General features: G+C 44.8%; 1 protein-coding gene across 1 annotated transcript in view; it reads left to right on the top strand.

The window, feature by feature from the left end:
• ADAMTS17 (ADAM metallopeptidase with thrombospondin type 1 motif 17) overlaps positions 1-13,811 on the top strand; it is a 157,601-nt gene that overhangs the window by 50,422 nt on the left and 93,368 nt on the right. Inside the window, exon 10 of the mRNA XM_050309744.1 lies at positions 6,739-6,844. Coding sequence (XP_050165701.1) covers positions 6,739-6,844 — 106 coding nt within the window. The remainder of the gene's footprint in view (positions 1-6,738; positions 6,845-13,811) is intronic.

Below are 13,811 nucleotides of genomic sequence, written 5' to 3'. Positions count from 1 at the left end.
CATCCATTAAAGCTGGAAAACCATAGGAGGGTTTCCAAGGAACATAAAAGCCTCACAGAAAGACTGAAAGCTAAAGCTGAGAGTTGGCCCTGCTGGGGAAGGGATTCCACATGTCCCATTAATTGCTGTCCTGCAGGGTAATTAAACAGAGAAAAAGGAGATAGCAGAAGTGCTCCCTTTAAGCTCTAATGATTAAATCCTGCTGCCTCTGCAGGGTCACAGACATGAAGAGGTCTGGCCTCTTTTATCAGAAAGGTGTTGAGGAGCTGCAGTGGTGCCAGGGCTGTAATTTGGGTGGATGTGCCACAGTCACAGTGATTTCACAAAGCCCAAGGCAGGTGTTGAATTTGGCTCCCACAGTCAGAGCTCTGGGCTTGTGGAACCTCCTCCAGGGTCAGTCACTACACCCTTGGGTGCCATTGCAGTATTCAGTACCAAGTATCTTTTATTATTCCCAGTAGTCAGAAAAGTATCTCCTAACCAAAGTTATTGTGCATTTCACTCGTTTGGGCTGTAAGGACCTCGTGTTCTGAGCAGTGTTACATTATCAGCTCTGGACACATCACAGCTGGCACAGGGAATATCAGGGAGGGATTTTATTGCTGAGTCCTTCAGAGTGTGTGTAATGAAGATCAGGAGATTCAGACAGTAACTACACTTTGTGTTTCAGCTGTTTATTGTTCTTGCTGGGCTTTTGGGATCCTGACAGCAGTTGTGTGTACTGGAAGTGACAGTGTTGTCAGAGTTATGAGAAAAGAGTTATTTTATTGGGCACTACAGTCAGTCCTGGAGGGGAGGTGTCCACCACAGAGCACACTGAGTTCTGGGAGAGTGCCTCATCCCTGCAGGTCATGCTGGTTTGGGGGCAAGGAACTTGTTGAATTTTGGGATGAGGTAAGTTCTCCAGAGAGAGAAGATGATTTTGTGACGATGGACACATTTGCAGCGAGTTGCCTGGGTACAGAACATCAGGGTCTGGTGGGTGTTCTCAGGAGCAGTGGTGGCTTCTTGTGGGATCTTGGCAGTTATTTGAATGTTTTAGTTAATTTTTGAGTGTCTCAGTTCACTTTTTGTAAGGTTGGTGTGGTGTTTGCCTGTTCCTCAGTGAGTTAGGGAGGGAGATAAAGGGGCTGGGATATCAGTTTGAAAACCGTGTATAAAAACAAATGTGTGCTGCAAAGTCAGGTGAGTGAACCTCACATGCCCTTAGCAAGAGGTTTCCTAGGATTACCAGGAATCCACATCATCTCCTGCCTGCAGAAAGGACATGGACTTTCCAATGCTCAAAAAAAAATGAGAGCTGGCACTTGCATCCCCTGCATTCTTCCACCAGCTCGAAGTAAGGAACTCATTTACTCAACACACCTGCCTGGATGGTGTTCTTGCTTAAATTCTGCAGGATTACAAACTCCTTTTGAGGATTTTTCCTTGACAATCAATTCTCTTTTTATCTGAGTGCCTACCCAGTCTTGTGTAGAGGTTTGTATTTGGACCAGTCCTGTAAAGCTTTGTTTCCTTGACACCATTCAACCATCGAGGGAATTGAAGCCCAGAGCAGGGAGTGGATGTTCTGCCACTCCAACAGCTCTAGTGAATAGTGGACTGATTTCTTCCCTGGACTTGTTTTTGTCTCTTTTATGAAGAGAATGAGACAGAGAGTGGGTTATATCCTTTTTGGAATGGTGCTGTGCCTGGGAGCCCGTTCCCTCAGAGGGTCCATGGCATCAGACACTCTTTCTATAGAAATAACCTGAGTTCAAAATACTGTGATTTGCACTGGATACAGCACTTGGTGTGATTATTAACTTGTTTTCCTACCTGACTGTAGCTGTTCCTCGTGCACTGGGTGGTTGTGCTATAATTTCTGTACTTGTGATTCATCATGAGTGTCTTGTTTCCAGCGTGGTTTTCATTAAATACAGTAACAATGAAAATTATGGCTAAGGAAAACAGTTTCCATACATGAATATTAAACCCTAATGGAAACCATGCTGTTAACTGCAAGATTAACAGGAATTGGCATCGAGATGATTACCCAGCCAAATTAATCTGTGCCACTAAAATTGCGTGTCCAGCTTTGAATCAGGACGTTCTCGTAAAATGAAGGAACAGCTCACCCTGTGGATGATCCCTGTAAACCAGACATGGAACTGGAGGCCCGGTGGGTCAGTGGTAACAGCCTCAGCCTGTCTGTGTTGTGCACTGGAGAGGTCCTTCCATGGATACTGTTCTTTCTCACCTGGATACCACTGACTCTTGAGGCCTCTGTTTATTCAGCTGTAGGACAGGGATCGTGTGATTACCTATCTTGGAGGCAGTTTAATGGTACTTCTTGAATTTTTTTTTTTTAAATTTGGACCCTTTTCTGTGTAGGCTTTATAGAAAAGGAGAAGTATTTTTCATTTTAAGTATCACAAGCACTGAAAGATTCCCTTGGTGACTGACTTGGTGTGTAAATACAGGCAGGGCATCTCTGTCAAACATATCATTGCCACTGAATGGAAAGGCAGAGCATGAATCACTTCAGAGGTTTCCTGGTTTTCCCTGTGTAGGATGCTAAGGGAGGCTACAGGAATGTCATTGATGGCAATGTGCGAGCTGCACAAATTGGAAATCGTGGGAGGATGAGAAAAACATCCAGCTCAGCACCGAAGTGGTAATGACGGGGAATGGGAGCTCTGCTCTGAGCATGTGGATGTGCAGGGAGTCTCCGTCTGTGCCAAGCAGACTTCAGGACTTGGAGCCTGGCTCCCTTCCCAACAGCAAATACACGGAGAGGAGGGGAGCCAGCCAAGTTTTAATCAAGTAAAAGTTCTGTATCCAGAGGTGGTTGGCAAAAGAAGAGATTAAAGTATTAGGAGTGCAATGAAAACAAGACATTAGAGAGTTGAAAGCTGGAGTACCTGGACAAACCACTCGCTGAGTGAACATTCCCCAGCTGTCAGGAGGAAGCCCCGGGTGTTTGACACGGGACAAAATGGGAGCCCACGCACCAGAACTTGTGTTCCCCCAGCTTTGGCCATCACTGGGGCAAAGTGTGTAATATCCTAATGCCTCGCTGAGCTGGTGGGATAAATGGAATCATTCCCCTCGGAGATATTGCTGGTGGAGGGCTCATTAGCTGGCAGAGAGGCCAACAGCTGCAAACTGTTTATGTATGACAACTTTTTGGATAAAAAGTGAGTTTACACAGTTGCCTGTGTCCTAAGGTTTGCTGTGCAAGTGCAGAGAGCTCTGCCTGTTCAAGCCCGAGCACAGGAGTTATGGCCTGTAATTATGTAATTTCTCAGGAGAGAAAGGAAAAAAGCCCTCGTGCTGGGGAATGGTAAAAATAGGAGTTGGCTTTCCTTTAGCACTGATGCTCCTGCTTGACCTTTTTTTTTATATTAATATTAAAAATAGACTTGAGGTATTTGCTGACGGTGTATCTGAAAGATAAGGGCTTTCTTCCCTGCTGTCTGTGTGTTTGCAGAAGCACATGAGAAGTGTGAAGTGTTTTTTTAAAAAATAAACAAAAAACCCAGTTCAGCTTCCTTTGCTGTTTTTCCTTTTCACAAACCTGTCTCCCCGACAGGGCCAGAAGCAAAATTACCAAAAAAAGAAAAAAAAAGAATTTCCTCTTGTATCAATCCCAGCCTGGTAGAACCACAGTATGCCAGGATTTTCACAAACATATCTGAATTCAGGAAGTTTCTGTTCCAGTTCTGCAGACTTGAAAGGCTCAGATTAAAATCTGGACATTTTAAGAGGGAAACCCCCAGCAGTTTCCATTCATCCCAGTGAAGAAAATAAATCATATTAATGCAGCTACCAAGGCATTGTGCTACTGTTGCTGTTGGTTAAAGGTGTATTTTTCTTTGCATATCAATGATATGGATCACTGCATTGGGATACCAAAAAATTGCATTTATCTGCATAGTTTGGAAATATTTGCTAAAAAACTGGATTATGTTTGCAGATCAATAACTTATCTGCTATTTATGTTCTGATGAAAGAATTAATGCTGAAATGGATTGGTCCAAAAGAAAATTATACTTTTAGGAAATCATTTGATAGAAAATATATATTTCAAAAACGGTTTTTTGAGGCAAACTTTTTCAGGCTTAAAATGTTGTACCAATTTGTTATAACTGGCTTGCTGTTCCAGAATGACTCCTATTAATAAGCACTCAGCAGTTCATGAGCTGGACTTCTTACTGACTTCATTCCATGTACTCCAAAGGTTTCTGCTCTTCCAGGATTATGAGTTTCTCTGCCCAGCCCATTTCTGTAATAATAAACTAAATTTAGATGTCTACTTTTTTTTTTTTTAATTGATCATTGCAGATATTATAAAATGGCCACGCAGGATTCACATTAAGCATTGAAAATAACTAATAAAAATAGATGACTGAGAGTCTGTACCTGAGCCACGGTCACTGCTTCTTCAGCCACTGGTGGATGTACAAATCCTTAATTAAGTTTTCCACCTTTAAATAGTGAGGCTCTCAGCACAGAGCAGGGGTATTGGCAGGTTCAGTGGGGATTAGAGCCACTAAACAAAGACTGCAGAAGAATTTCTGTTTGAGGTATGTGACATTTTAACTGGTGTTCAACCTCTTTGATAGAATTCTAGACTGTTTTGCTGCACCACTCCTCCCAAACGTGGGAATATTGCCCCCTCCCATCTCCAAGAGATGGCAAACGTAGACCCAGCCTCATTTTATGAAGTCTGAACTTGGCACAAATCATTTCCAGCTGAACTGACTTGACTGATTGACCCCTGAGCCTGAAATGCAGTTCTGTTTTGTTGCTCCTCAGTTAAAACCTCGTGTGTCAGACACAGCTGAGGTGAATGTTGGCACAGGTTGATGGAAGATGAAGGTGGAATAATCAGCTTTAGTGGTAGGGATAAAACACTTCTGGTAAGAATCCTGCTCTGGTCATTGCTGTTTGCTGTACCTAAATCTGCTGAGGGGGAACCAAAATATCAGTGTATATTCAGTAAAAGGAGGATTTAAGAACTCAGAAATGCACAGAGGCACAAATGTAAAGAAGCAGAAGGTTGGCTGAGTGCCATAATGGTTCCTTTTCATCTCTAGCTTCTGTGGCTCCAATACTGCATTTTTGCTTCCCATTAACCAAAAAGTGGCACATTCCTTAGGCCATCAGGTGTGTGGACTGAGGTTGCAACCTCAAAAATCCTTCTCAAAGAAGTCTGTTACTTCTTGAGCAATTCCTTGACATCCTTAGGATTACTGTGTGAGTAAAAAGCAAGTCAGTTTGTTAAAGTGCTGAAACCCAGCCTTCTGTGGCCGTTGATTTAAAAGACTAAATATTTCATTTTTTGCACGTGGTACAAATCTGGCCTTTCACAGTCAGGACTTTTAAAGTAAGTGTTAGTGTCTGATTTCTGCCTTCACTCTCTGCTGCAGTAAAAGGCTGTTGTCCATCCCTTCATTCCATCCAGAACACCCTTGGCAACAAATATCCATATCCTTATTGTTGTCAAAACTCATAAAAACAGAGCTGGACCTCTCCCAGGTCCGAAGTTTTACATGAGCACTCTGATAAACGCAGCTTTGTCAGCTCTGAGGGGAGAAAATAAAAAAAGAGAAAGGAAGAAAGTAGAGACCTTGTCTGCAGTGGTCATGGAGCTGCTCATTAAAGGCAGCCAGATCCCAGCTACCCCTCCGTGGGAACAGCGATCCAGGGAGGGAATAACAGTTCTTGGTGCCTGTTAAATACAAATACAAGCGAATATATCCACTGTGAAAAAACTGAGAGGCGTTTGGGGAAGGTCTTTACACTTTCCTTCCTTCCAGGGGGATGTGTGGAGTGGCAGGATGGACGTTTGGGTTGCTCTGTGCCATCTGGGAATCTTGTTCTGTGTGTGTGCATTGAGCTGTTCTGTGGCTTTTTAGGGGCTTGTTTGGCAGAGTTTGAACAAAACACCCCTCCTTTAACCTTTGTGCCCCAGCTCCCAGTGGCTCAGCTCTGTTTTCCAGGTGGCAGATGAAATAAAATCTCAGCGGCAAATTATCCTGAGCGTGGCCTGTGGTGCCACCACAGCGTTTCCAAGGCCAGTGGCGCTTTGTGAGGGGACAGTCTGGGTGCAGGAAGGGCATCTGAGGACTATTGTTTTTCCACAGCTGTAACTTTGGAATTCCTCTTTGGCTTCAGCCTCAAACCGTTTGTGGTGCCCACACGCACAGGCCTGGAGAATCCTGTGCATGGGATCAAATCCTAAATTCCACCAAGCCACAGAGGACTTCTGCCACCTCCTCTGGCTTCGTGACTCACCGTCAGCAGTTTGGCAGCTTTTCTGGCTCTGACTCTCTTGCTGTCTTTTGATTATGAAAATGTGGGGAAATATAAGATCTTTTCAGAGTTTCTGCTTTATTGTTTTATCCCCTCTCCCTGAAATTTGGGAGAACTCCATTTAAATGCTTATTCAGGATACTTCACTGCATCTCGTAGTAGAGGGCATTAACAGACAAGCCTAGATGAATTTCTGAGTCAGTGAAATATATTTCTGAGACAGTGAGATATATTTTCCAAGGAAAGCAGTGAAGGTGTGTTTTACTTATTTCCTGTCTGACAAAACCCTGGACCGATTCTTCGATAGGACGATGAACAAACTACTCAGATGATTTTTTGTGCAAACTGCCCTGATGTTTTTCCTGCTCGTTGTGTTTTTTTGTCATTCTGGCTGAGCCACTGATCCTGATGGGCCCTTTCTCCGTGTTTCTGTTGCAGGAATTGCTTACCTGGGAGGTGTCTGCAGTGCCAAGAGGAAGTGTGTTCTTGCTGAAGACAATGGTCTCAACCTGGCTTTTACCATTGCACATGAACTTGGGCACAAGTAAGAGCTTGTCCTCCTGTTTCCTCCTTTCCCTCTGCCCCTGTAGCACATTTCTGTTCAGAGCCAGGGAAGTGCAATTCCCAGCGTGGCATGTTTGTTGTGATTTCATGAATCTGGCACATTGGTACCTGAGTGAGTTTTTGGGAGGCTCACAGGAATATTCATTTCAGCACACATAAATCTTTCCCAGTTGATCTTCCCCTGTTTTCTGCTCTCTGTTCTGATTCTGAATGGCACAAAGAGGCTTCATTTTTTAAATGATTGATGGTAATAGAGACAAATACTGCTTTTCTTCGCTGTGTAGAGCAGGTCCATAAAACCACCATCAACTTCAAAATCTTTGAACTTGCTGAATTTCCTCTGAAGTTCAGGTGTCTGTGTCAAGGACTTTAATAGTTAAATAGTTTGGTAATGGTTTTCATCTCTGCACATGAAGTAATCTGCTGTGACTGAAATGGTAAACATCAGTATTTTGGAAATGCCCTTAGGCATTACTGTTTGATCAGCAGAAAGAAATCACATAACTTGATTTATCAGCTCAATCACACCTAAGGAGCACCCTTTGAACACACGGGGAAAAAACAGGAAGGAACGTGATAACCCCGAGTCAGACAGAAATGTGCAGAGTGAGATTACTGGGGACTCTCTGCAGGTGACTTTGAAGACTTTAAAGCTGCCTGCAGATGTCCCCTGGACAGCAGAAAATTGAGTGGAAGAGTCAGCTGCATCCTCCTGGTGCAGATAATGAGTTAACCAAAGGTCAGCTCTCACATTCCCTGCTCTCCAGGCTCGGTGTCACAGGCACTCACTCAGAACACTGAGGAGCTTTTTCCCCTTCCCATTGACATCCCTCTGGTTGAACTGTGTCACAGTCAGGCTGTGTGAGGTTCAGAATTAGACCAGGAACAAAGTAACACAGGGGTCAGGACTGTACCTGTGGGCTTTTCCAGTGCTCCTTCCTTCAGCTTCTCTGGGTGGAAGGTGGAAAATCCCCCCATCATTCCTGTAGTAAGGAATTGTGCCCGAGTTTTGTCTGCACCATTCTGGACTCCAGCAGTTTACGTGCCTGTTGCATCTTCCATTCCTGGAGTAGGGAGTATTTCACAGCTAAGTCAGAGTCAATGGAGCATGTTCAGATCCTGGCCAATCTCATTCCATGACAATTACTTTATGGCAGTGTATTTCAGAGTTGCATGGAGGATTTTTAGGTTACTACCAAAAATGACAAGACGAAAATGAATCTCCTGTTCACCCTCCAGTGACACCAAAGGCAGCTGAGCCAAACCGAGGGTGGTTTCAGCAGAAATGAAGGACATTTGGTTTTGGTTTTATTTAAATTGCGTGCCAAGATGTTAAACTGAGCCTAAACTTAATAACAAATTAACCTGTGGGTAATGTTAGGGGAAATTCAGCACTCATCTCTGGATGGGCCAAGAGCAAGAGGGGAAAAACACTTGAGCTGCAGAAAATCCAGCTGTGTAAAAGAGTGAGACTGGTGTGCCCTGGTGTTTGCCAAGTTTCTCAGCAGAGCTGACAAGCTTCCTCCTAATATTGCCTTGCAAAAAAATCCCCACCATACGTAGGGGATGTAGTGCTTTCGGATACAGCTCCATCTGTGCACAGAACTGCAAGCTCCCTTTGCTTTTCTGAGGGCACTTTCGGTGGTGAGACCGTCGGGTCCTTCATTTCTTTGCCCCCATCTTGGAAAATGATTTCAGGAGGTGGTGTGAGATGTGTAGAGGAGTTGGCAGAGTGCTGAGCACCCAGCAGGGTTTGGACAGGGAGTGGCTGTTGTGCAGGGAGCCTTCTGCTGCAGGGGAGGCTGAGATCCCATCGTGGGATGTTGATAGATCTCCCAGGAGAGTTGACATGGAGAGGGCAGCTGAGGGAGGACCAGTGGCAAAGGAGGCTGAATTTGCTAACAGAGCTGCCTCATGAGCCACTTGGATGGTTTATGAGGGACCATGAGAGAGAAGAGGGTCATGTATAGTCAACTCCCAACGTGCCAAATCAGAGAGGGAAAAATGCCATCCCTCACCATCCAACCTGAGCTTTAAAATCATCCCTCTGTGCTGTCACCTCCCAGTGGCCTGGTTACTTATTTCAGACTGGTTAATTGACTGGTGCCTTTCTGGCCTGCAGATCAGCAGGACTCCTTTCCCTGACCTTTCAAGGTGTGAGGCCTCCTTCCCCTTCTGGTTTTGAACTGCTGTGGGATGCTCTGAGCAGCCCTGTTTTAGCACCTCTTGTGTAAATAGAAGATTTGTTTCCAGACTCTACTTAACAAACTTATGGTTTTGAAGTGAAATGTAAGGAAACTCACTGCAGAGATGAACACAAAGGAGCTGACATGAGCTTTAAAAATGGAAACCAAGGAAAACGAGGTGCAAGTTTCTTAATTTATTAAAAAAAAAAAAAATCCAATCAAAACTTACATCCATATTGGCAAAAATATAAATTTTGGAGAGCCATAACCGTGAGCTTTATTGAAGTCTGATTTCCTTATGAGTGTAGAAAAGCTGAGATTTATTATTCTTTCCTTTAGACTAACAAATGTCTGTGGAGATCACAAGCCCAGTTTGGCATTCACAGATAGTTTCTGATGTGGACTTTGGAAAAAGTGAGTGGATTACTAATTGATGTGTCAGATTCCTAATCTGCCACTAATGTCATTTGGACTGACTGCAAAAAAACACTATTGCAGGCAGCTGCACTGTGAAAACATGGAGACATCATTAAATAGGTCCATTAGGAATAAATAGGTCCTATGAAAGTTCATCTTCAGGTTTAACCTATCGGGTTGTTGTTGCTTGACGATGGGCTGAGTGACCATGACTTTTATCTGTTGTATTCAAATCTTTCCATCTCTGTTGATAATTTTGGTCCATGGACATAGAGGGAGCACCCATTTGTGCTTAGATACAATTTTTCCCTACAAAAGGATGCAGGGGAAGAATCTTGGCTGTTACAAACAGGAATTCACTGAATATGTGGCAAGGCTGCAAACCTTTAATTTCTTCCCATGCAAGACAGGACCCTCAGCAATCCCCATCCCTTTGTTCAGCAGGGTCAGTAGTGGATGTCTTTTAAACACCGAGGTCTTAAAAAGTACAAGCCTGAGGTCTTCATGTTATAAACACAGTATGAACACTGAACACTTTCTTGCTCTCCTCTTTGCTCAGACTAGCAGGGCATGTCCATCAGTAAACTGGGAACCCTGAGTGGTGCTTCCCTCCTCCTGCGTGAACGGCACCAGCGGGAAGTCGATCGGACATTCACACCCCAAAGACCACCCTGAGCAACCCACTGCTAGGAAAACAGCGCCACTTCCCCCTTCCCTGGTTCTTTCTTTGCCTACAGCAGTGCCTTTGTTACCATTTTCAAGTCCTTCTCCAAAGGAAAAAGAGGGGAAAAAAAAAAAAAAGGCAAAGAAGTTTTTTAGACAAAAGCTGGGATTCATCCTTATATCCGTTACCCCTGAGCGGAGCCGGGTGGGCTGCAGCCAGTGGTTTCTCGGGACAACAATGCCAGCTTTGTTGCCATTCCTGTTTCTTTCAACAGCCTCAGCTTTGCTGTTGTGGGCTGGGGGCAGGCTTGGGTGAGGAGGGAAGATTCCCATTCATGAGCTGGCGGAACCTGGCACTGCCTGGACGGGGAGGGAACAGCCCGAGGTGGGATGGCTGGAAGCCACAACGTGTCAGATGCCCTTGAGAAAGGGAATTAAATTCAACTGACAATAAGCAAGGAGCAGTCTGTTGCCAGCACTCTGAAACCACATGGCCTCAAACTCGAAGCTGAAACAGATGAGGACAAAAACGAGTCCAAAGGTAAAAAGCCCCTAATGTACAAACCAAACAGCTCTGGGCTTGGAATCAGACAAGAGAAGAGTTTGGAAACAGAAGGTTTCTCTCCAGTGTGAATATTTGCTTTAGATGTTAAGCATTGATAGCTGGAGCTCGCTTCAAATGACTTCAGGGTGCATAATTATTTGCTGCATGATTAATTATGGCCTTTGTGGTGTGTCTGGAGCAGTGCTGGTGTTGCAGGTAAGGGAGAAGCACTCTCTGGATGTTCCCTTTGTGGCCTGGTGTTTATGCTGACAGACCTGTGAATAAACTTGCCTCCCTGATCTGGGTAGTGCAGCACCAGCAGAGAGATTCATGCAGGTGTGTCAGAATAGGGAAATATTGCAGGCTGAGGAGGAGCAGATCCCAAAGGTGCCGAATAATGCCCTGTAACAACTGCTGCTGGCAAAGCCAGGTCAGTGTGGTGCAGCCAGACAAGTTTAATTCCAAACAAGAAACCAACAGTCCCCCTTCTTCTCCCCTGCCCTGCAGTTTATAAAGGGTTGGTCATCATGTGTTTTAAAAATGAAAATTTTCATGTGGAAGCTGAGCACCACCCCAGTAAATGGGACACAGAGCTGTGCAGACAGGTAGTGATGCTGAGTGCCCACCGTGCTGATAGAAACCTGTTTGTGTTTCTGCAGCAGGTTGTGTTCTGGGATTCCAGGCAGTCAAACCATGGTGGTGGGGCAAGGAGAGTAGTTCTGGAAATCCTGTAGAAATGGAGGAACCTCTGCTACAAATTCTCTCATTTTAATCTGGGAATATAACATTTAGGTACAGGGTGTGGGAGCTGAGAAGTTGTTTTGAAAGAAAAAAGACCAACAACCCTCTTTATCTGTTTTAGAGCAGCTCCCCATGGTCTAACCCTTGAACTCAGGGCAGCTGAGTGTAGTTTCTGTCCTTGCCTCACTTTAAACATTAACCCTGATTTTCAAAAAAAGCTCCCACCTGAGCTGCTTTTTGTGTTTCTCTGAGTTAGTCCCACATTTATCAGGCCGGTTCTGCCCAACCTGAATTTCTGGGGAAGGAAAATTTGTCTGCTGTTGCAGAAATACAGCAATTCATTGCCAGGGAGCTGTGTGTCCCCAGGTTACTTCTTACCTCCCAAACCAGCATTGCTTAAGCTGTAGAATCAAACATGTAGAAGCATCAAAGTCTCAGTTTCAGGGTTATCTGGACAACTTCAGTTTTAACTCTGATCCCTCTGTCCTGCCAATGAGGCCAGACTTCCATTCACAGGGTAGGATTTCAGCATGTGCTTAAAGACTTTACCTTAACACATGTCCTCAGGCATCTTATTCACTCCTGTGAATGGGTGTTTTACTGGAGAGAGACCTTGCAAAGAGTGGAGGTCTGCAGGGTAGTGACCATGGATGGATGGCTCAGGGATGCAGCCAGAGCCTGGATAAACCTCTCCAGTGGCTCTGCTGGCTGTCTGGGGGTAGATTGTGCCTTGTGGTGGGGAGCTGTGGCACGCTGCAGATGCCAGCGTGTTGGAACTTGCATGTCTGCGTTTGGAGGGGTGGGAAATCAGGGTCAGCTGGATCCCAAGGAGGACCAGAGCCAGAGGCAATCCCATGCAAGCTTTACTTCAGCAAGCTCAGGTACCAGTGACTGTCTTGCTGCACCAAGACTGCCTGAGTAGCTGGGGAGTTCCTGCCCCAGTATATTCTCCCGGTGCCAGCACTTTCCACTTTAAATCCCACAGGAATACGTAGCTTTTCCAATATATTGCAGTCTCAGGAATACTGGGAGTGACTGGCTGCTGTGCAGACATACCCTGGGGCTGGCCAGAAATGCTGGCAGCAGTCAGCACCCACCCTGGAGCTGCTAATTTTATTTTCTGCCATTTGTGTTGTAAATCTGTTGTGGAATCTCTCTCTCTCTCTCTCTCTCTGTGTTCCCAGGCTCCCTTTTCGTGTTCCCCTCCTCCCAGGTTTCATTCTTCCACAGATAATTGCAAGCACATTTTCACAGTTAAGTTGGAGTTACAACTCCAAAGGACACAGTGGAACACTGCCTGTTTCATCATATATTCTTGTGCATCAGAACTGGTGTGATCTAATCAAAGCAGTGATTTAATAACATATTCTGGTTTGGAGAGAGAGCCAGGTATATCCTAAAATTTCAGGAGATGCTTCTTTCACCTTTGGTTAGGGCACAGAGGGGTCTGGTTTAGACAACACAACTTGTTATGTACCTAAGGAGCTTGATAGAAGCTTTCTGAAAACTGTGTGCAAAGTTAATCAAAAGAAAGCAGAGATTAAAGACAGATACAGATCTAAAAATATTAAAAAAGAAAGATCAGTGGAGACTTCTGCCAGCAAGGATGGTTTGACCTGGGGAAGAGGTAGTGGTGGAGCACCACTAAACAAAGATGTGTTTGCCCAGTGTGAGGCAGTACAGGATACCCAAGTAAGAGCCCAAAAAGTAGAATATCCCTTTTGTATTAACCTGATCTGGGCAGGTTGGTTTTGCAATGACAGTGGGATAGAGAAAAATCACACAGAGAAAAAAAAGATTAGGGAGGAGGAGTGGAGAGGTTTGAGTAGTATCATGTGCCAGAGTGTGGATAATGGGTCTGGTTTTGGGTGTGTTTTTTTAGTTTTATGTAAAGCTGCAAGATATTTCCAGGTGCAGTTACTGAACCTGCTAATCCTGGCCTGCTGATGGGGTATCTTCCCTCTACCAGGAGTTTCTTTTCTCACCCTTGTGTCTTCCAAGTTTGATAGTTTATTTACAGGATTGGAATGCGATACCATTGGAACCGGGCGTGGGAATGGCCACCTCCCGTTGCTTTCTGCACTCCTGTGGGAAGCACTAGTGTGGTTCTGGGCAAGGATTTCTATGGTTTTACTCTCTGCTTTGTGAAGGATCTCTGTGTAATCCCTTGCAGTCCTTCTGAACTTCTTTGTTTCTGAGCATCTTGTACAGCTCTGCTCGACATAATGAAGCCGCACCAAGCAGGCGGGCGACGGTCATTTAGGAACACGATTTTGGTTTAATCAACAGCTTTGTAGCTTTGCCAGCTCTGCCTTTCTTTGCTCTGCTGAGTCAGCCAAGGCCACGTTAAGTAGCTGGGCTGTAATGATTTGGCAAATCTTGCATCTGCTTCCTGC

The sequence above is a fragment of the Myiozetetes cayanensis genome, unplaced genomic scaffold (genome assembly GCF_022539395.1).
Source record: "Myiozetetes cayanensis isolate MyiCay16 unplaced genomic scaffold, myiCay2020 scf14, whole genome shotgun sequence".
Taxonomy (NCBI): domain Eukaryota; kingdom Metazoa; phylum Chordata; class Aves; order Passeriformes; family Tyrannidae; genus Myiozetetes; species Myiozetetes cayanensis.
Note: the sequence above shows the minus strand (reverse complement) of the source record. Positions and strands in the feature narration are given on the sequence as shown.